Genomic DNA, 24,038 nt, shown 5'->3' with positions numbered 1-24,038 from the left:
CTTAAGTTTATTGTGCTAAGTCTCTTTACAGTGATGTAGGCCTATTGATACTACTACTAAAGTATCTGACTACTTCAACAAATGTTTGCATCAGCAATTTATTGTTACATAAATTAAATTTCTATTAAAAGCCTACTTCACCGGTTTGAATATGAAGGTGTATTGAATTCTGAGATCCTATGTAGTATAAATGTGTATAAAAACGTACTTTGTAAATATTACTGTGATGTCACAGTAAAAGACATCACAGTAATATTTACAAAGTAATATTTTTTTTAACCCTATATTTCTCTTTCTGTGATGTCACGAGAAAGAGAAATATAGTGTTAAAAAAAACACTCTTTCTGCCTTTTCCCAGGCTAGGATGAACCAATTTCAATTTTTTTCGCACATTTATACTACATAGGATCTCAGAATTCAATACACCTTCATATTCAAACCGGTGAAGTAGGCCTTTAACATTAAATTATAGTGTTTCTCTAAAATATTTGTTAGTGTGTCCATTATTATTACTACACTATAATAAACCAAAATACATACATTATCCAATGTAAACAACTAAATAAAAGTTAATTAAACCTGACCATAAAAAGACCTGATTAACATTCACTTAAATTACAGTTATATGATATGATGATATTTTAGTGCAGTGCTGAAGCGTTAAGACCTTCCACTAGTCATTTGGGAGATGTGATACGATCTCTCCCAGTCTGTCAGGAAGGAAACCACCAGTAAATATTTAATCAGTAAGTTGGTTTCGCCTTTCAAATATTCATAGAATCTAATCAACTTAATCACGGCCTGATCGTTATTTCACAGCGTAATGAAACTCCCCGTCACTTCAGTCAGGCGTGACCGAGGGTGGATGACTTCACGGCAGCGCTCTCAAAAACAATAAAACTAATGCAGCACCTCTCATCTCTCATCTACCTACACACACACACACACACACACACACACACACACACACACACACACACACACACAAACTCATACTCAAACTCGCGCAGTCACTCACTCATACACACCTTCTTGTACTTCTATCATTGTGAGGACTACATTAACATAATGCATTCCCTAGCCTAGCCCCTTTCCCTAACCCTAACCATCAGAACTAAATGCCTAACCCCAACCCTTACACTAACCCTAACATAAACCTAATTCATACCTGAACCTTAAAACCTAGTGTTAACCCTCAAACAGCCTTTTGAAGAAGAGAGGACCAGCCAAGATGTCCTCACTTTACAAAAATGTCCACACTCCGATGGTTAAAAGCTTAAATTGGTCCTCACAAAGATTCCTGTACACACACACACACACACACACACACACACAACACTAGTAAAATAAAGTGCTACAGAGACAAACAGAAAAACATAAATATGCTAATTTTGTAATGTGACAAATATGTCCAGGTGACTACACAACACACCTTCATTTATCTGGTACAAGCAGCCAAATCTTCCTCACTCTACAAAAGCGAGTGTAGAAATCCGTGGAGAGCGTTGCCGTGGGCTGCAACAGTGAAACAGTCAGATGGAGATAATGTACAGTATAATGTTTGGCCTGGAGCAAGACACAGGGAGGTTGTTGTGTCCTATTTGCTGTTGAGATGTTGAGATTGTTTTTTTTTTTTTTTTTTGGAAGGTGTCTCATTGTCTTTGCCCTGTGGGATCTTAGCCACAGGACACATACAGCACAATCTATCTGTTTTCCATCTGACATAGTAATAGCCTCTCTGTTGCGTCTGCGTGATGCTAACGTCTCACATCCACTTTATCGCATCTTAACCCTCCTGTTGTGAATGATTTACAAAGTTTCTCTCTGAAAAATGTAGTTCGTCATAAGGTGCCATGTGTTTGTCCACACACGGCGTCGGTAAAAGATAAAAACTATTTTGATATTTTTCTTTGAACTTTGGATGTGTATCCGGTTCCCACTTACATACGCTACCTACAGAAATGACTTCAATCAATTAAAAGCAGCAGACCCGGGTTCGAATCCCGCCCAGGTCAGTTCACTGCATGTCTTCCCCTCTTTGCCCCATTTCAACTCTGTCTCTCCAAATCTATCTAATAAAGCAAAAGTATCTTAAAAAAAAGACCAATTAAACTGTATATAAAAAATTTTTTAAATAAATTATAATGTAAAAATATATATAAATGTATACAATATATATAGCCTACAAATAATAAATTAAACACCACCAGCAACATTTAAGAATTATCTTTCTAAAGGAAGTCCAATCAATGTAGGAGAGTTCCAGCTACAGATTTACTTCTAAAACATGATGATTAAAGGCAGGTGATTATAAAAAGGAAATTGATAATCATACAAGAGCTCTAAGAGTCAGTGAGGTGAAATACTTGAGAAGAAATGTGATTCCCAAAAGGCCCACACCTGGAGATAAACAAAGAGATGCTATGGCGTCTCGCTAATCCTCCGCAGAGGGAGTCAGTCACTGGAAACCTTCATACCAATAGAATGGAAATTAGTGTGTGTGTGTGTGTGTGTGTGTGTGTGTGTGTGTGTGTGTGTGCGTGTGCGTGTGCGTGTGCGTGTGCGTGTGCGTGTGTGTGTGTGTGTGTGTGTGGTAGTGTTGAAATGTGACGATAGCAACAATAAAATTATGTTTTGGAGCAAAACAGAGATTTGAATCTTAGCTTGGATGTTGCGCAGAAAAATAAAATTATCAGTTTAGGGACGGTGATTGGCAGGGATTAACTGTTAATTGGAAGTAAAGTTGAAGTGGGGAAGATTATGCAAAATTACTATTATAATGCAAATGAGGGGTGAATAGTCTAGTATTAGGTATACAGAATGTTGTGTCTTTGTTGTGTTCTGTGTTTCATTTTTGATGTTGTCACCTATTAAAATCCATTTTGGTGTTTTTTTGTCGAAGATGTGAATTATTATTACTAGTTCAACACTTGATTTTAATGAATATAGTATGCTATTTTACCTATCAATCATCTATCTTTTTATGTATTTACTACATCCATCTATCTATCTATCTATCTATCTACTGTATCTATCCATCTATATATCTACTGTATCTATCCATCTATCTATCTACTGTATCTATCTATCTATCTATCTATCTATCTATCTATCTATCTATCTATCTATCTATCTATCTATCTATCTATCTATCTATCTATCTATCCATCTCGCTAACACAGCTGCAGAAGCTTAAATGTTTGAAGCATTTCCATTTAAGAATGTGAAAGTTGCATATCACACGCATGCATGCAGTATTCATAACCGCTGCTTATACAACATACATATAATACCGTACATATATTTATGTGTGGTTAACTCTTTACAGTAAATTGGGTGGTGACCTATATACAGTTTTTCTCAGTCGCTTTGGTGCTTTTCTCACATCACTATTAACATTTGCACAGCAGTTAGTGCATTTCTCAAAATAATTAGTGCAAACTGCAAAACCTAGTGGATAACCTGCAAAAGTACGTCACTTGCTCAAAATGGATAGTCTATTCCTCAAAAGCAAGTATTCATGTCAATGAAACTGCCAGTGTCATCAAAATGAGAAGTCTTGACACCATCGTTTATGAACATGTTTTCATTATGACAGTTTATTCTCTCAGTGTTTTCCAATGCAAAAAAAAAGGTCAGAACTCGTGACACTACCTGAAAATGCTCAAGACAGCACTATACACTACTTGTACAGCCATTTGAAAACTACAGTAAAGTTACACATTGCTGTAGTTAGGGGAGTAAGTGAGTACAAGACACTGAATACGTATGTTTCACATTTTTACTGTATATGCTCTTTGCAATTCTACAGCATTGTGCAAAAGAAAAATACACTTCAGTGACTTATTTAGAACAAACATAAAAAAACACCCTTTTGGTAGAGCTGTGCACAAATGTGAACAATATAACAGGACATATTGTAACTGAACATATACAGGTAAATCATTCTGGCACATCCAGATGTTCCTGTCTGTCTGGCCACATATTTTCATCCACATCACAACGGATATTATCCCTTGCAATGCAGCGAGGAAAAGATCTATGATAAAGAAAAGGTATACAATTTGCTTGACAGAATTTGATAATTAGTTCAACAATTTTGTATGTAATGACTCAAGCAATGAAATGAAGACTATTAGTTTTATTTGGAATGACTATTCAGCATCCATAAGTATGGTTAATTCTGACTGACATGACATAAGCAAATGACAATGTTATAAAACAGCAGAGAATTGTATGAAAGCAACTGATGCATGTCCAAAAGCATTTGCAATTTGTTCAGAGGAAGGAGAAATTGCTACTATGATGTGCTCAAATGACTAAATGTTGCGGAGGTTGAACTAATAGTTATGAGAATTTTCATTCTGATCTGAGAAAAGCACCAAAGCAACTTTTACAGAAAAACTGTAATATTCTCCAACTGTTGGCTTCTCTCGTCATCTGACTGTTTTTCTTGCCCAATCAGAGTGAAGATACCATGTTTCCATCTATTATTATGATATCATCTATTACAGTGAGTGATCATAACTGATATACTAAAGTATATCATGGTCAAAATAAACATATTTTTAGATACAACCATTTGAAATGCACCAAATCACTTTTTTCAGTTCCGATTAGATTCTGATTCCTGGATTTGGTCATCTACAGATACCGATACGCGATACTGCTTCTGAACACAATATTTGTTGTTGCTGTTGTTGGTATTCTGTGTAAGAGAAGTAAACCTTACAGCAATTCTTATTTAAAAAAGTAAACGAAAATGCATGAAATTTAAATACACAATAGTTTCTTTTAACAGTTTTGAACCGGTTCTATTATACGTGAGTTCAAAAGCATGCTAACAGAATGCAATGGTAAATTGATTAATTTCTTTTCAAGGTTTCCAAAGTGAATATTTGAAATAAAAGTGCAAGAACTTGTCAGCGATTCTGGAGAACGCTTGTTGTCAAAATCACTTTTTGTCACAAACAGTGAATATCCCCTCACGATCCACTACCTGTCAGTACTGTGTGTGCATTGAAAAAAATCCAGTATTCAAACACATCCTAGGCTCTGTAAACAGGTATGTTGCTAGCTACGGTTGGCCCCCTTTGTTTACATACCAGTTTACAGAGCCTAGGCTGTGTGTGTATTAACACTGTTTTTTTTCAGTGCACTGTGAGGAGATATTCACTGATTTTGGCTAAAAGTGATTTTGACAACAAGCATTGTCTCCAGAATCAGTGACTCCACCTTTTATATATCTCTCTCCCTCTCTCTCGTGATGTCACAGCCTAAGCCGTATAAAGCCGGTAGCAGTGTGGAGAAGTCAGTCATTGTGATACAGAGCTTCCCACTGCACAGCTGCTCTTTCTGAATCTCTCTGAGCGATTTTTAGCTTCAGACGTTGCTTAACAGTGGATAAAACTACTGGGAAAATTAAGATAGGAAGAAATTTGGTTTAACGACACCGGTGCAAGCTTCCTTCTTTCAGTCTAATGAAGGTGTAGTAGCCTACCGAAACCTAGTACCGTTGCCATTGTTTGAAACCTATTTTTGCCAGTAAGACAGTGTGCCGGAATTCACTTTTCTTGTGGATAAACTGCTGGGAAAATTAAGATAGGAAGAAATCTGTTGAATGTTGGTACCAGTGGACCCGACCTACAGCGGGAACATGGAGAGATCTGAGCGGGAAATACAAGTCAAGACCAAGAGGAAGAGGAGAAGGAGGAGATGTACCGGCAAAGGTTGGTGTTTGATCAAGTTTATTACGTTGAGAATGTACTGATAAATTACCAATATTTATATTAATGTAATAGGTTTACAGTGAATCTATTTCAATATGTAAAGTTTTTTTTTCAGTCAAATTTACTATCCACAATTAAAGAATTTAGTGCACACGCGACGAGACAAATTTCCTCACATACAATGACTTAATTGCAGTTCTTAAAGTGTATGAAGCTCTCCTCTTTTTTGAGTTTGTGTTCGATTAAGTTTATATGGAGAATGTCATTGTGATTCTTATTACCAATATTTATATTAAGGTGGTGGGTTTATACTAGTGAATATATGTCTTCCACACGTTGTTGTTTTTTGTTGTTGCATATGTGTACAGTAGATACATTCATATTCAGGCTTACATGTCTCTACATTTCATTCATTTTAACTGAAGTTTTCTTTCAAAGAAACCTACAAAAAGTGCACTCATGAGGAGTCATGTCAATGGCAGACCGGAGCAACAGACAATGACTGTTTATTTTTTGGGCAGATTTTTGTAGTTGCATGTACAGTAGTTATACAGTTCTTATAGTGGGTGAAGCCCTCTTTTAAATGTAAAGATTCAAGGAGACACTAGTCAATACATTACGTCTTAGCTACAGTTTATATAGTGTGTGACTCCCAAATATATTTTTTTCAAAAATACTTCAATCTTCTTGCAGTATTTGTGCTTTAATAATGAGTTTTTTATATGTTGTAATGTTTTTATGGAGGCAGAAATTATCTTATCGTTTAAGTGAAACCTTTGTGAGCAGAGCAAAATCATGACAGTTGTAATGTTAGACTGGATTCAAAAGTATGAGGAAATTACAATTTTTCATTACAATTAAGTTCAAGCCGACATTTCTTGTTGTGTGTGTTTGGGTTTGCTCTTCAGTTGTTAGTGGGGACAGAAATATGAATGTATTGTTTCGCTCACTGAGGCTGAACTGATTGGATCGTCTGTTAGAGAGACAAGACCCCTCTGCGTGAAAACTGCACGTCAACACAGCACTCTGTTAAAGGAATACTTCACCCATACGGAACCGGCGTTCTATCATTATAAAATCGCTATTATAATATAATGAAAGAGGTTTTTCTTCCCTCAGTCTTCCCTTGGCCTAGCTGTCCTGTTTATCCTAACCCTATATTTTACCATGTGTGATGTCACACATGGGAAAATGAAGGGTGAGACCATAAAACACTCTTTCTGCCGTTTCTCAGGCTAAGATGAACCGATTTCTAAAAATGTTGCACATTTATACAACATAGGATCTCAGAGTTCAATACACCTTCATATGTCAACTGGTGAAATAGGTCTTTAAGCTCTCAATGCTAATTTTTTGGGATATTTGTGGTCAGATATTCTATTCTTATTAATTCAAATGAAACTCAAAGTCAGTTTATTTAAACAGCAATGCATGGAGGGGTATCAGGACAGTGTTGAGAGAAAAAATAAATAATTATCCAACATCTACATTTTTAAAGATACGCAAATGTGCCCATAATTAGTTATATATTTCCAATATTAACACAAAGTTATGAATAAAGTTGATATACATTTTCTTTGCTCTAAAAAGTTAAATATTTTTAGATATTTATGACCTTTGCCTGATCTTCAAATCCCCTTTAAGGTAAAATAAGTCACAATGGTGTCAGTTTATGTTTATATCTGCTTAATTACGCACACACACACACACACACACACACACACACACACATATACACACACACACACACATATACACACACTCACACACACTATGTTCAAAAATACCAACACAGGTAAATCAGATAGTCAACGAAAGTCTTGTGGCTTCGTGTGTGTGTGCATGCATGTCTTTGTGTGCGCGTGCGTGCCTTTGTGTGTGTGTGCATGCATGTCTTTGTGTGTGCGTGCGTGCCTTTGTGTGTGTGAGTGTGTGTTTGTGTGAGTGAGCGTGCCTTTGTGTGTGTGTGTGCGTGCGTGCCTTTGTGTGTGTGTGTGTGCGTGCCTTTGTGTGTGTGTGTGTGTGCCTAAGTGAAATGTCTCATAACACCAGGCTATGGTAATCATAATTACAGTCATCTGGACAACAGGTCAGTCCCTTTTAGGATTAAACTGGCATTGTTCTCCTCATGCTAATCCTTTAGTAAATGCTGCAGATTATTCAGCGATGGCTTTTGTAATATTAAATCCATCGTTATTCAAAGTGCGCTAAGCCTATTCCACTTTCAATAATGACCCATTGGCCTTTTTGTTGTACACAGCAGCAGCAGCGCCGCCGAAGTAGAAAAAGCGTGTGTGTGTGTGTGTGTGTGTGTGTGTCCTCTTTGAAATATAAATGCTTTCAGAAAATCATCTCTCTATATAGCTCCCTTCAAATCCCATTATTTTAGGAGCAAGAATGCACTTAACTAACACTGCCTGCCACGGTATCTAACAATGAACTGTGCTTTAACGTAGGCTGTCATTACTCATTTATCATACACACTGAGATTTAAACGATCTAGAAGATGTTGCTAAACTCAGTGTTTTTGGGGGGGGCGGGAAGGGGGGGGGACAATAATTATATTCTAATCTGGATTGAAGAACTGAAATGGAGATGAATGCATTTAACCTGCTTATAGGCTACACAGGGGGCCCCATTGTTTAATGTGTGTTAATGGATTTGTAAAATAGGACATGGATATGATCAGATGTAGATAATTGGCATGGTAAGATAACATTCCATAATATAATATAACATAGCTAAGAAAGAGTTAAGATGACCAAGAGTTAGTTTATATTATAATGTAATGTCTTATCTTGATGTATTTTGTGCCCCTGTAAAGCACTTTGAATGAATGGCCTTGTGTCTGAATTGTGCTATAGAAATAAACTTGCCTTGCCTTGCCTTGCCTGTGTTGATTCTAGCGCCCCCTTTGGACACCGTACCATTCGGCTTTTCTCGTCTGCCTGCTGTAAATCGTTTGGTCTGATTTGGTGGGGATTCAGATCAGAGCAAAGGCATTGATACTATATGTAGAAACAGCATTCTGATTCACTGATGGTCTCGTTTGCTTTTACAGGTAATCTATGAGGAAAAATAATATAAATAAAATATTTTTTCCTTAGACTGAACCTTTTATATCTACATAACAGTGGGTCTCCCCCCCCCCCCCATACATGGAGGCCGCCATTTTGACCGGCTATGATTCTACAGTAGCACAGAATGGACAAACGTAAACTGGCCACTGTAGCTTCTGTTATTATTCAAAAGGAAGGGGTTACCTAGGGAGCGTTGGATTCTAGAACTTTCCGCACTAGATGCCACTAAATATTCAGATACTACACACTGCACCTTTAAATATCATTTGAATGGCTTTGTTGAATGTGCAGCAGTTGTTAATTTTACACTGAAAGAAAGTCATAGAAAAGTTGCTGCTCACAAGAAAAACGACTTGTTTACTGCAACATTTATTTTTAGCTTTTGTGAAAACTCAAATGATGTAAGTAATCACTGGACAAAGCCTATTATGGGATGATTTTGTTAATAAGGGCTTTTCTGTGTGTACAGATGACAATAAGGGGTTGGCTGTAAAATCCCCTTCTGTTGCTCAAATTTTAGTCCATTGTAACTAACTGTCTGTCATATTTTTGGCTAGAAAAATTTAGCCTAAAAAAAACATGAGATTGTCCAGCTTTCAGTGAGGATTATGATTTTTCCAGCATGGAACAAACAGCTGGTGTCTGTTGTGTGTTATATTTCTGAATGCACGTCATGCGTTATGGAACATATCTGTATATATCAGATGCATTTTTTTGGATAAGTGAGCTCTGTCGCAGCTCTCTGTGCAGTCAAACTTAGTGGGGCATGTCAGTGTGCAATTCCACTGATGGATCCGGCAATCTCCGCACTTCTCTAAAGGCTCTGTCTCCGTGAAAACATTAGCAATATGGTTTGTGTGCTGTTGCCCATTTAACTTAATTGCAGCGGCGCTCAGCGGGGTAAAGTGGGGCACTAACTCTGCCAGGGTTAGGGGTCCCATTTCCTCCTGGGAACGGCTGCTAACAGGGTCTGAGTGTTGATCCCAACTGGTGCTGCTGAATATACAAGAGAAAAAAGTTATATTAGAGGTGAAATATGTCATTTTTTCTGCATACTGGAAAATAAAGTGTTGTCAAATTGCTATTTACCATACTGGGCTGTGTAAATAAGATTAACTTGACTTGAATTCTTATAGTGGGTGAATTAAATGTTGTCTTTAGGGAGGGCTGACAATGAGAGAAACAGATGCATTTCTTCAGTCTTCTTTATTTAAAGTTAGCATGAATTAAGGATCTGAATGAGTCTGTTGGGGACTTAAAAAATATATATATTGTAAACTTATTTGAAGTAAATAGTGACAGAGTTGAAATGGGTAGAGAGAGAGGGGGGATGACATGAAGTAGAGGTCCACAGGTCGGATTTGAACCTGCGACAACAACTGAGCCTAAATGCTAGACGCTCTAACCACTACACCACCGGAGCATTCTATTGGTGACTTTTTCATCAAATGTAAATGCTCATATAGCTTTTAACCAGAACTCTTTTGCCTAAATGAATTAACAACCAAAACGGCCAATAATTCACAGACAACAGTCCCCCAATTATAGACCAATGAAAACCGAATCTCTCTCTCAAACTGATAAAGCAGTGTGACAGTGCAGCAGCCGGGCGAGGGGCATTAAAAGTTGAAACGGGGCCATTGTGAGCAGTCAACAGCCTGCCATAGATTATTGCTTTCATTGTTATTATCTCTCATTGCAATTTCATCGCGGATTACCATATGTTTCGGTGCAACAATTTCATCACTCACTTCCAAAATAGTGATCATCAGTCTGTTGATTTGGAAAGCGGACGTTTAGCTCTGCCCGGCTTTGTTGTGATTTGATGAGTTTCACCACTGAACTAAATCGAGACTTAAGAAAAGATTTGTGGTTTGTTTTTACTGCAAAGAGGGGAGGGGGGGGATAATGTTTGTTGTTGTGGATCTATAGATTAATCCCAAACTATCGAGTGCAACAATTGAATCAGACGATAAATTAATGAAACTCAGTGTGTGTAAATATGCAAATGTGGTTGGTTGAAGCAATGTTCGAAATTCAGATACTGCTACATTTGGAAAAATTGGAAAGCTGGATAAAGTCTTTAAAATAATAAGAGTTTAGATTTTAAATGGTGCTGTGACACAAATTATTATTTTGTGAAAGTGAAATTAGGAAAATATTTGCAACGCTCCCTTGCTCACCCCTCCACTTTGGGGAGAATTTACAGAAGCTACGGTGGCCATCAAGGACAAGAAGCTATAGTTACTAAAGATGACATCATCCACCACTGCCTCAAGTCTCTTTCCGCTCTACATTTCAGAAGGGAAATATTGTATAATTTACTAAACTACATTCTTTGACCAATTTTAACTTAAGACATATGTGCAGATAATCGTGTAGCTAAGTAGGTGTGTTATGTGTTTGAGCTTAATACCTTTCAACCAAGTGCAGCAATGCTTAGCCTCTACTCAGTAAAATATACATGTTAGTACAAGGAGGTTAAAGGACTACTTCACCCATACGGAAACGCCTTACGACAATAGCAAAGATTCTATTCTGCTGCTCATCAGCCAGCGATCAAAAATATGAAGGTTGATGAGGTAAGACATTCTGATGCAGATTTTCCTTTTTTGACCAGATTTATTGCTGAACATTTTTTTATTGTTATAGTCACACACTTTAAAGGTGCAGTGTGTAATATGACATCATCAAGAAAGTTCTAGAAAGTTCTAGAATGCAGCGCTCCCTGGGTAACCCCAACCCTTTCGAATAATAACAGAAGCTACAGTGGCCTTCAAGGACAAGAACAATTCTAAATTTTAAACAACGCACCTGATGACATTCCAACTATGACACTTTCAAGATGGCGGCACTAGGCCTTGGTCCAAGATGTGCAGAAATATGGACATATATGAGACCCTTTCTAAGGGAAAAAATAATAATTAAAAAAAAAAAAATCAGCTATTATGCACTAAATTAAATGTACTTATGGATATTATAATTACTTTCTACAAAATCTGCTAGGAAATAAAACCCGAAATTCTACACAATGCAGCTTTAAGGATTTTGAAGCCTGATTGCAGAGTGTCACTTTGTCGTCCTGTTATCTTGTGTACTCGTGTAACAGCATTCAAACATTGGATTTCAAGTCCCAATCTTCAAAGCTTTAACCACTCGGCCGTCACAGCTGCTTCATAGTAATCATACTGAGGGTCAATGAGACTCTGGTTGGATGATGTGAAAGCAGAAATGTTGCCAGAATTGTAGCAGCATACAAAAACATTTTTCTATTCCAAACACAATCAGATAATTCTCATCTGAAGTGTCAACTCTGTGGCTAAGAGGTTGTTTCAATCGAGCCGCTGCTTTGATTTCAGACTTCAGGTTTTCGTTTCTTCCCCAGTTAAGTCTCTCTACTTCCCTCTCACAACTGAATCAGCATTTAGATCATATGTTGTGCAATGTGGACCATTCTAAACATACTGCATAAAGGATGTCTCTCAATGTTGTTGTTGATGTAGGCCCTTAGTACACACTGTACACACTCTATATGCTTCCTTTGTTGAATGAACAGAATTTGAACCTACATATACATATCTGGTGGGTCACTGTGGATATTTTTTAAGTATTTTTCTTAAGGTATTTTAACCTTTTATTGATAGTTGAGAGGAGAGAGTAAAGAGTGGAAATGGGGAGAGAGAGGGGGATGACATGCAGTAAAGCCGCGATTCAAAGCCGCAACCACCTCGAAAAGGACTGATCCTAGATGGTACGCGCCATACCCACTACGCCACCCTTCAGACACTGTGGAGTTCAATTGATTCTAGTATGGTGTGTTCATATTGTTCATAGTTTGAATCAACCAAGATGACCACATTGGAACAGTCATATCATTGAGTGCTTAAGCGTTGTGATATCTTTCAAACTGAACATCAGTAGATTTACCATGAAGTCAGGCCATTGTCAGAGATCCTTGGATTTTAAGTTTTACCACTTGGCTATCACGTCCACGTCTTTTTAGGAGCAAACGCGTAATGACTAGGATTATGTCTTCTTACAAGGTAAACAAATCGAAGATTCTTCAGTCCTCGCTGTGAGCAGGGTTCGAACCTGCGCGGGGAAACCCCATTGGATTTCGAGTCCAACGCCTTAACCTCTCGGCCATCACAGCTGCTTTGGCCTCATCTGGTTCATGCCAACACGCCCAAGATCCAACAGTCATATCACGATTTTCCTAGTCGTAGTGATAACCCTCAAACTGAGGCTGTGTCTCATTTAAGGGGCCGCAGCCTGCGCAAGGTAACGGCTTGTTACGCAAACCGGAAATGCTCGTAAACGGAGACCGTCTCATTTAACAACGCTCGTTCGGCCTTCGATTCGGCCTTCACGGGCTATGGCCTTCATAGACCGTGTAGACCGCGTCCTTAGAAGGATGCAGCCCCTCGATTGAGACACAGCTAAAGTGTCAACAGATTGACCTCAAAGTCCAATCAGTATCACTAACGGCTATCACAGCTTGGGACAAAGCCAATGGAATGCTCATGAAAATTCCCTGCAATGGCACTGACATGGCCTGATATCGAACCAATTCTCTGAGATCATTTTTTGATACCCCTCTCAAGCTGAACTTCAAAAGATCGAGCGGGATGTCTGTAAAGTATCTAAGTAACCTTAGATCTCAGTTTTCCCTCTCTGCTCATAGTGCTACCTATTTGGGAGCACTCTGACTAGTTAATTGTCATAACCGACTTATATAGGATTTAAGTTTTCAAGGTACATGAAGAACAAAGATCCTTAAAGTCAGGTATCGCTGTGAGCAGGGTTCGAACCTGCGCGGGGAAACCCCATTGGATTTCGAGTCCAACGCCTTAACCTCTCGGCCATCACAGCTGCTTTGGCCACATCTGGTTCATGCCAACACGCCCAAGATCCAACAGTCATATCACGATTTTCCTAGTCGTAGTGATAACCCTCAAACTGAGGCTGTGTCTCATTTAAGGGGCCGCAGCCTGCGCAAGGTAACGGCTTGTTACGCAAACCGGAAATGCTCGTAAACGGAGACCGTCTCATTTAACAACGCTCGTTCGGCCTTCGATTCGGCCTTCACGGGCTATGGCCTTCATAGACCGTGTAGACCGCGTCCTTAGAAGGATGCAGCCCCTCGATTGAGACACAGCTAAAGTGTCAACAGATTGACCTCAAAGTCCAATCAGTATCACTAACGGCTATCACAGCTTGGGACAAAGCCAATGGAATGCTCATGAAAATTCCCTGCAATGGCACTGACATGGCCTGATATCGAACCAATTCTCTGAGATCATTTTTTGATACCCCTCTCAAGCTGAACTTCAAAAGATCGAGCGGGATGTCTGTAAAGTATCTAAGTAACCTTAGATCTCAGTTTTCCCTCTCTGCTCATAGTGCTACCTATTTGGGAGCACTATGACTAGTTAATTGTCATAACCGACTTATATAGGATTTAAGTTTTCAAGGTACATGAAGAACAAAGATCCTTAAAGTCAGGTATCGCTGTGAGCAGGGTTCGAACCTGCGCGGGGAAACCCCATTGGATTTCGAGTCCAACGCCTTAACCTCTCGGCCATCACAGCTCTTTCATGAACAGTCGAATTCAGAACTCTTTTTCTGGACAGCGCCATGTACGAACGACGTAAGGAGTGTTTCTCCTAAGAGACCGTTCGGGAACCACGACTATAGAGGTAAACAACTTTGGTAAGTTATAACGTAGGAGTCTTCGTAGCGCGCTAAGAGCGGACGTTATCGGGAAACCGGGCCCAGGTTCATTGTCATAACCCTGTTCTACAGGATTAAAGTTCACAAGATTCTTAAAGTCAGGCCTCGCTGTGAGCAGGGTTCGAACCTGCGCGGGGAAACCCCATTGGATTTCGAGTCCAACGCCTTAACCTCTCGGCCATCACAGCCATGGTCCACTTTCTCGATGGAATTCTCAACTGTCGCTGATTGCCTTGTCGTTGTGTAAACCCTCAATTTGAGTGTCAAAAGATTGGCCTTGTCCCGTCATTATCACTATTGGCTTACTCTTGGATTGGGAAACCCCATTTGACCTCAAGTCTTACTCCTTAACTACTCGGACATCATAGCTGTAGTGCACCGCTCATGTGCACTTTGACCAATCAGAGCGAGGCTCCGATTCTTCGTTCTTATTGGCTGTTGGGACTGTCCATTCACTTTGGCACCGACTTTGTTGGTGTAGAGCGTGTCAGGGAGGGACCATAGGGGAGGGACCAAAGAAAACAAGTGGACGAAGGTTTCTGGTGAATCCTAAAAGGCGACATCATTCCTGCTACATATTTTGTGAGCACCGAATTGCTTGTTTCGATGTAATACATTTTTTAAACTTTTGCAGGAAATTTGTATCTGATAGTGCTCAAGTTCCCCTGAATGCAGTTATCAGTACCAGCTTACCCTTGGTTTTAAAGGTGATCATCTGATCATAGATCCTTAATGTCAGAGGTCGCTGTGAGCAGGGTTCGAACCTGCGCGGGGAAACCCCATTGAATTTCGAGTCCAACGCCTTAACCTCTCGGCCATCACAGCTCAGGACAACTCCGATGGAATGTTCATTAAGATTCCCTGCAATAGCACTGACACGCTCTGATATCCAACCAATTCTCGACCGTCCAGAAGATCTTTGATGGAATGCTCATAATTCTATAAAGTTCCCTGCAAGAACGCCGACACGACCTGCAATGATTTGGTTTCATGATATTCCCTATCAAGCTCAACATCAAAAGTTCTAGGCACATCACTACTCAGCCATCACAGCTGTCTTGAACATGTTTGATGGAATGCTGAGGTACCCTCATGCAGATGACGATTTTTACATCACGGATAGCCTACTAGAGCAGAGCCCCTCAAAGTACTAATTGGTCTTTAAGGTAACTTTGACCTTCTGCTAACATTTAGACATTGAAGCAAATGAAGACCAAAGATACTTAGAGTCTGAGTCTCAGTCGCTGTGAGCAGGGTTCGAACCTGCGCGGGGAAACCCCATTGGATTTCGAGTCCAACGCCTTAACCTCTCGGCCATCACAGCTTGGGACAACACCGATGGAATGTTCATCAATCTTTCCTGCAATGGCACTGACACGCCCTGATATCCAACCAATTCTCTGAGATCAAGATCATTGATTATGTCATGATACCCCTCTCAAGCTGAACTTCAAAAGATCTAGCTGGATGTTTGGAAAGTATCTCTAAAGACTTAACCATAGATTTAAGTCTGCACTCTTGGCTCATACTGCTACCTATTTGGGAACACTATGACGAGGTTATTTGTCATAACACTCCGTTCAAGGTATATGAGGAACAAAGATCCTTAAAGTGAGAAATCTTTGTGAGCAGGGTTCGAAACTGCGCGGGGAAACCCCATCGGATTTCGAGTCCAACGCCTTAACCTCTCGGCCATCAAAGCTGCTTTAGGCACATCTGGTTCATGCCAAGATGCCCAATATCTAACAGTCATATCACAGATTTCCTTGTCATAGTGATAACCCTCAAACTGAGTGTCAACAGATTGACCTCAAAGTCCAGTCAGTATCACTAACGGCTTACTCTTGGATTTCAAGTTTTCCCAATTGGCTATGACTACCACATCTTTTTGATCAGGATCAAAGATTACCCCTTGCAGATGACGATTTATGTAGCCTACTAGAGCAAAACCCCTCAAAGTATTAATTGGTCTTTATGGTGACTTTGACCTTCTGCTAACATTTTGAAATTGAAGACCAATGATATTTAGAGTAAAGCCTCAGTCGCTGTGAGCAGGGTTCGAACCTGCGCGGGGAAACCCCATTGGATTTCGAGTCCAACGCCTTAACCTCTCGGCCATCACAGCTGTTTCCTGTGAATTTGATGGAGTGTTTAGGTAGCAATGAAAGTTCCCTCAGGCGTCATGATACCACTTTCAAATTGAACATAAAAAGATCTAGCTGGAAGCCTAGAAACTATAAGTAACAGCTTACCCACTGATTTCAGTCTTCCCTTTTGCCCATTATTTCTACCTCTTTTGGTAGCACACACCGAATGACTCGTTGTCGTAAAGCTTTGCCTTTTGAAGGAACTTTGGAGTAAATCAGGACATAAGACACTAACGTAGCGAGAGGCTTACGGGAATCAAGAAGTGGCTCCGAGCAGCGGCCAGACTAGTGTCAATCGCTGTGCGCACTATTCAAACCTACGCCGGGAGATCCCATTGGATTTGGAGTCCAACGCCTTTACCTCTCGGCCATCACAGCTGTGGTTGAAACATTTGATTGAATGCTCAACTATCGCTGATTGCGTTGTTGTGAAAATCCTCAAATTGAGTGTCAAAAGATTGGCCTTGAAGTCCCATCATTATCACTAATGGCTTACTCTTGGATTGGGAAACCCCATTTGACTTCAAGTCTAACCTTTTCAACCACTCAGTCATCACAGCTGTGATAAAAGACATTCACGGAATGCTTATGGAACACTCAATGCTTCCTCCTCTTTTGAAATAAGCTGTGTGAAAAATCAGACAGTTGACCTGACCAACCAATCATTTTACAGAGAGATTAGGCATCAAGTGCAATATCTTGAACACTTGGCAATCACAGCTGTGTTGAACACATCAGCTTACCCTTGGATCTTGAGTTTTTCCACTTGGCTATCACTACCACACGTGTGATGATCAGGCTCATTGTCATAACACTTCCACAGTCATCTGTTGCAGGATTTAACTTAAGGTAAATCTGGATCAAGTGTTCATAAAGTCAGACATCGCTGTGAGCAGGGTTCGAACCTACATTTCAAAGCAACAACACTTTGATAACTAAATCCTTTTGTTCAGGCTCTTACAATCCCTAGGAGAGTCAATAGATAGATAGATAGATAGATAGATAGATAGATAGATAGATAGATAGATAGATAGATAGATAGATAGATAGATAGATAGATAGATAGATAGATAGATAGATAGATAGATAGATAGATAGATAGATAGATAGATAGATAGATAGATAGATAGATAGATAGATAGATAGATAGATAGATAGATAGATAGATAAGCCCCTTTTACACAGCCAGTGAAAGCCGGGAATATGCCGGCCTTTCGGCCCTCCCCCCAGCTGTGTAAATGCGACAGTTGCGGAACGAGGGAAGAAAGGTGCGAGTGATCGTTCCGGGAATTTTACTACCTCGGGGGGTAGTAAGATTCCCGACACGATCAGTTCCGCCTCTCTGTTTAAATGCTCCAGCTTGTTGTTGCGGAACAGGGGGGCGTTTGACGTTCCATAGTCTACGTTCTAAACATGCGACCATGTTAGCAGTTGAAGGACGTGTGTTTAACATTAACCACGGCGGCCTGATGTCCCGTAAAAATCACCAAATAAAAGGAACGGTGTATAATCTAGCTGATCATAAGGTCCGTTGCTCAATCCAAACCCCCGCGCTTCATTTTGCAGAGTGTATGAGTCTATTTCTGCCCAGGAGAAGTTGTACAATGGAAAGCTAGGCTAGGCTAAGTAAGGGATAAAGTATAGCGAACGGGTCACTTGCTAGAAATAAAGACCGACAAGCTGAAGCAGGAGCCCGACGCGCAGCGGAGGGCTCTTGTTCAGCTTGAAGGTCGACCTAGTAACGGGGGAATAGTCTGCTCGCCCCGCTAGACTGTCTGCTTCAGCTGACTGAAGGCTCCGGCTCAGCTGTTAGCCACAGAGCTACTGTTTTGCTAACGCATTCCGCCGCCGCTATTATTATCCTAAGTCTGAGCGTATATCCACACTTTATTTCTGTCTACAGTAACGTGACTTCACACACTGTGTGTATGTGTATGTCTGATTGGCAGATCGCTGCCCTCACAAAGAGACACGCTCACAACCAACCTGTCACACACACACACACACACACACACACACACACACACACACACACACAGAGGTGAAGCGGTCGGATTGATTTAGTCAGTTTGGTTAACTGTCCCAGTGATGTTGGACTCAGCGCGTAGCGAGATCAACTGGCACATCGTGGGGACAGTAAAATACGGCCCTCTTACTGCAAGCTCCAGCACTTCTGCTCTCAATTCACCGGCCATTGTTGTTGTTGTAAAGCAGCTGACCGGCGCGGCGCTAAATGTTTACGTCACACCTGACGCTGTTTACAAGCACCTCTTTCATTCCGGAGCGCTGTGTAAAAGAGACTACTGATGCGCCAGCAGGCCGGCGTTGCTTGGTTCTGTGTAAATAACACAGAAGCAAGCAAAGCCGGCATTTTGGAGTGATGTTGTTCCGTCAATATGCCGCAATCTCTGTGTAAAAGGGGCTATAGATAGATAGATAGATAGATAGATAGATACTCCTACAATCCCTAGGAGAGTCAATAGGGTAATGAGTAATAAAGTTCTAAGAAAATCTAATTGAATAAGAAAAGAATAAACCAACCATCTACTATTACAAATATCATAACTAATAACACAGAGGCAGTCGGTAGAGAAATCATTCCAAAAAGTTCCCACATTTCTTTGCCCTTGAGGAAAGACAGTCCACATTACTAGTAAATGAAACTGCTTGCCATTAATTACGCTTAGCAAATGAGATTAACTACAGCTGTCAGAACACACACACACACACACACACACACACACACACACACACACACACACACACACACACACACACACACACACACACACACACACACACACACAGGATAGCAAGCGGGTGTTTTTCTCTTCCCCCCCTGCCATGGCTAATTTCATTAATCTATTAAATAGGGTTCATTAACAGCGGTTGGATGGAGAATCTTCCCTTCTGAGGTTTAATAAACACAAGAACTATGGAATATGAAGAGATGCAAGCTTCCTGCTTTCATTTCTGCTCAGCTCTTTGTCTCTATTCTTTCTTGTCCAGTAAATTGTTGTGTTTTGATTCCACTGTTCTATAAAGTATTGTTGCTTTATGCACTTTCGGTTATAAATTATGTCTTTAAAGGTGGAGTCAGTGATTCTCGAGAACATTTGTTGTCAAAATCCCTTTGCTCAAAATCAATGAATATCTCTACCCGTCCATACTATGTGGTTGCTAAAAAACAACAATTTACAGAGCCTAGGCTGTGTATGAAAATTTTTTTCCACATGACCTGGTTTACAAAACAACAGCTCCAATGTAATCTCTAAATTATCGCCTAGACCTACATTTTGCTTGTGAAGAAGATTGCAGATGGATTAATCAAATAATTTTGTGTTTCAACCTAGTTAACCTCTGCTCAAATCAAGTGTCAAGTAGTATACTGCGTTTCACAAATGGTTGCACTTGTTATACTTGAATGACAGTAAGTGAGTTTTTTTTGCCTAAGAGCTCATGAGTGACAATAGAGTGAGAGACTTACTCAAATGTTGGAGCAATAAATTCGATTTTTCAATTCCAATAAAAAGGTTCAAAAAACGTATAAACTTTAGCTCAAAACTAAGTCTGACAAAATATTTCTTTAGTCTATTTTGGTATGTGGCATGGGTGGGATGAACGGAGTATTTTTTTTTAAAGATGACTCTTTTTTTTTGCGTTTTCAAGCTTTATTTGACACAGTACAGATTTGAAATGTGGAGACAGAGAGAGAGAGAGAGAGGGGGGATGACCTGCAGTAAAGGTCCACTGTTTGGATTTGAACCCGCAACCACTAGCAACGAAGGCCGGAGCCAATATGGTACGCGCTCTATTCACTACGCCACTGGAGCACCCTCGACGAACGGAATATTGACAGAAAGTGTGGGAAGGGGGGCGCCCTTAGCTCAGTTGGTAGGGCGTCCCCCCCATGGGCCTCGGCCAGCAGCGGACCCGCTTTCGATTCCAGCCCGCGGTCGTTCTCTGCCTGTCACTCCCCTCTCTGCCCCATTTCAACTCTGTCTCTACACTACCAATAAAGCATAAAAGTGGCAAAAAAATATCTTTAAAAAAAAAAAAGTTTGGGGAGGCGAGAAGAGCTTACAAAATTCAACACAAAGACAAACACACAGTTTTTATCTTTTTTCATCGTCAGAATAAATGGCGCCATTAGCACTGATGATGAAGCAGGTCATTAAAACATCTCCAGCCATCCACCTGCCGCTGCCTTCAACAAGCCCCAGACTCACACCATTACATTCACAGCTCTCGCTCATATCAAACCCACCACTTAATGGCACCACACGCCTAATAGAACTGCAAGGTGCAAGGTTAATGCAGAGCAGTTTAGTGGGCACTCTTCATTATTCTAACGACTTTTAGTTCCACATTGAAAAAGGATAAAAAATGGGCCAAAACAAGCAGTGAAATCACCCACCAGGAAGTTATATAATTCAGAAAAAGATAAGAGATAAAACATCTTATTCATACAAATTCATAAATGTGGAAAATTTCATGGGGTATGAATAATTTTGCAAGGCACTGTCTGTATCACCTTGGAATTCCTTTTGGACCCTAAGCCAGTGACCTCATTCATCCCCATCTAGATCATGTGCCCTGCCACTATTCTAACAGATTTTATTATAGCAGTGGATGCAGGGGCAGAATATCCTCCACATACAGGTGATACTCGTATTATTAGAATATCATGGAAAATGAATTGGAATTGAGGCAAGAATTCATGCAAAAGGGGCCCAAACCAAGTACTGAGCACATATGGATGATTATACTTTATAGAGGGCCGACATTTCTGTATTTAAAATCCCTTCTTTATTGATTTCATGTAATATTCAAATTTTCTGAGATTTTGAATTTGAGGTTTTCATAAGCTGTTAGCTATAATAATCAAAATTATAACAAATAAAGGCTTGAGATATCTCACTTTGCATGTAATTAGTCTATATAATATATTATTTTCACCTTTTAAGTTGAATTACTGAAATAAATGAACTTTTGCACGATATTCTAATTTTTCAAGTTTCATACATAACCGCAGCTAAATATGGTCAGTAGCTGTAAATGTTTTTTGATATCTGCTGTTTCTGGAATACTTAGGTTGCGTTCCGAATCGCATACTCTTTCTTTTTTCTATTCTACATACTACATCCGACGATAAAAAGAATCTAGTTAGGATGCAGTAGGCATACTATTGGGACATACTTTTCTCTCTTATTTCATCATAACATTGCGCCTTGATCTTGCCTCTTGCTTTTATATCCGTCGCATCCCCGTTTGTTTTCATATGGAGGCTTCGTCGATGCGATGTCACTTCACGTGCGCACTGGATTGTGGGTCAGAATCGCCCAAATAGGATGCACTTTTCAACACTAACAATCTTGGCCGCATGAAGTAGGACATCCGGGTACTTCTAACCATCCTAAATCTGGCCACAAGAATCGGGACATCCTAAATCTTTTTTGTACATACTATATAGTAGAAAGTATGCGATTCGGAACGCAACCTTATTCTGCCTGCAGCAAGAGAAAACATATTATGGATCAACATAAAAAATTATGAGCCATTTTATTCTTAAGACACTTTATTATTCATTTTTAAGGACTTAATTAATTTTGTGCACCAATACACTTCTTACAATAGTTTCCTGGCATAGAAAACATTTCTTTATCATTTTGGGCTTACATATTATTTGAACATTTAATATTTTTATTTTACTTCACCCTTAAACCTGCAGTGTGTAGAATTTTGGGTTTTATTTCCTAGCAGATTTTGTAGAAAATAATTATACTATCCATAAGTACATTTAATTTAGTGCATAATAGCTGTTTTTTTTTTTAATTATTATTTTTTCCCTTAGAAAGGGTCTCATATATGTTCATATTTCTGCATATTTTGGACCGCCATCTTGAAAGTGTCATAGTTGGAATGTCATCAGGTGCATTGTTTAAAATTTAGAATTGTTCTTGTCCTTGAAGGCCACTGTAGCTTGTTATTATTTGGGGAGAGAGAGAGGGGGGATGACCTGCAGTAAAGGTCCACGGGTCGGATTTGAACCCTCGACCACTGCAACGATGGCCGAAGCCAATATGGTACGCGCTCTATCCACTACACCACCGGAGCACCCTGATGAGGAACTTTTAAATGCTTGTGAAACAATCAAATTTTTCCTCTGATGATAACTATAAGAAAAAACTCAGTCTAGTTTTTTCGCTGATAAAAATTCATTTGAAAGGAAGCCACATTTCTGTCAAACGACCTTCACCAGGCCCCCTCGGATGATAATAAATTACCTTTAACAGCAAACCGTGATCGCTACTAAATCAAAGTTTACTCTGCTTCACCATGGTCATATTACAATTATTATTAATCTGACAGTCACATATAAATACCTCATGGCCATGCATCCTGCCTCTTTCACTCGCTTCCTAAAAAAAAGCAGCTGACATGTCTTTAGGACAGCAGGCGATAGATAGATAGATAGATAGATAGATAGATAGATAGATAGATAGATAGATAGATAGATAGATAGATAGATAGATAGATAGATAGATAGATAGATAGATAGATAGATAGATAGATAGATAGATAGATAGATAGATAGATAGATAGATAGATAGATAGATAGACAGACAGCAGGCGCTGGTGGTGTCGTAACAACACAACTGCTTTCGTTCAAACGGGGCACTTTTGGAGAAAAAAATTGGTAAATTATTATTATTATTCAGTATGTCATATGAGAATCAAAAGGTGGTTTTGTTATAGACCTAATTGAAAAACTTTCTATCACACCAAGGAAAGCTATTTCACCCAATCCGCTGAAATCTAATGGAAAAAAAACGATTGTGCTTGTGCTTGATTCTAAAACTGTGTGACTTGGTTTAACAAGACAAAACTTGTCATTCAGTTTGAGCCCCTTGATGCTGTCGGTCTGAATACCTGAGTCCTTATCAGCCAAACCTTTCAATTACCTGTTATCTGGAACAAACTCCCAGAAAACTTGAGGTCTGCTGCAACCCTCAGTTCTTTTAAATCGAGCCTGAAGACTTTTCTGTTTCCATTTTAACCTGTACTTTTTAATTTAATTTAAATATTTTACTTCTTTTCATTCGCTTTTAAATGTCTTCTAATGTGTTTCATGTATTTTAATCTTGTCCCTGTAAAGCATTTTGAATGGCCTTGTGTTTGAATTGTGCTATATAAATAAACTTGCCTTGCCTTGCCTTGCCTTGCCTTGCCTTGCCTTGCCTTGCCTTGCCTTGCCTTGCCTTGCCTTGCCTTGCCTTGCCTTGCCTTGCCTTGCCTTGCCTTGCCTTGCCTTGCCTTGCCTTGCCTTGCCTTGCCTTGCCTTGCCT

At 39.6% G+C, this 24,038-nt stretch overlaps 1 protein-coding gene across 1 annotated transcript in view; it reads left to right on the top strand.

Moving 5' to 3' along the window:
• Positions 1-5,656: 5,656 nt before the first annotated feature.
• Positions 5,657-24,038, top strand: part of LOC307255466 (double-stranded RNA-specific editase B2-like) — a gene marked incomplete at both ends in the record, with an annotated part of 34,044 nt that continues 15,662 nt past the window's right edge. The window contains one exon of the mRNA XM_080034150.1: positions 5,657-5,729. Coding sequence (XP_079890276.1) covers positions 5,657-5,729 — 73 coding nt within the window. The remainder of the gene's footprint in view (positions 5,730-24,038) is intronic.

The sequence above is a fragment of the Ammodytes marinus genome (assembly GCF_949987685.1).
Source record: "Ammodytes marinus genome assembly, chromosome: 9".
Classification (NCBI taxonomy): Eukaryota; Metazoa; Chordata; class Actinopteri; order Uranoscopiformes; family Ammodytidae; genus Ammodytes; species Ammodytes marinus.
The sequence above is the reverse complement of the archived record's forward strand: the minus strand, read 5'-3'. Positions and strand labels throughout refer to the sequence as shown.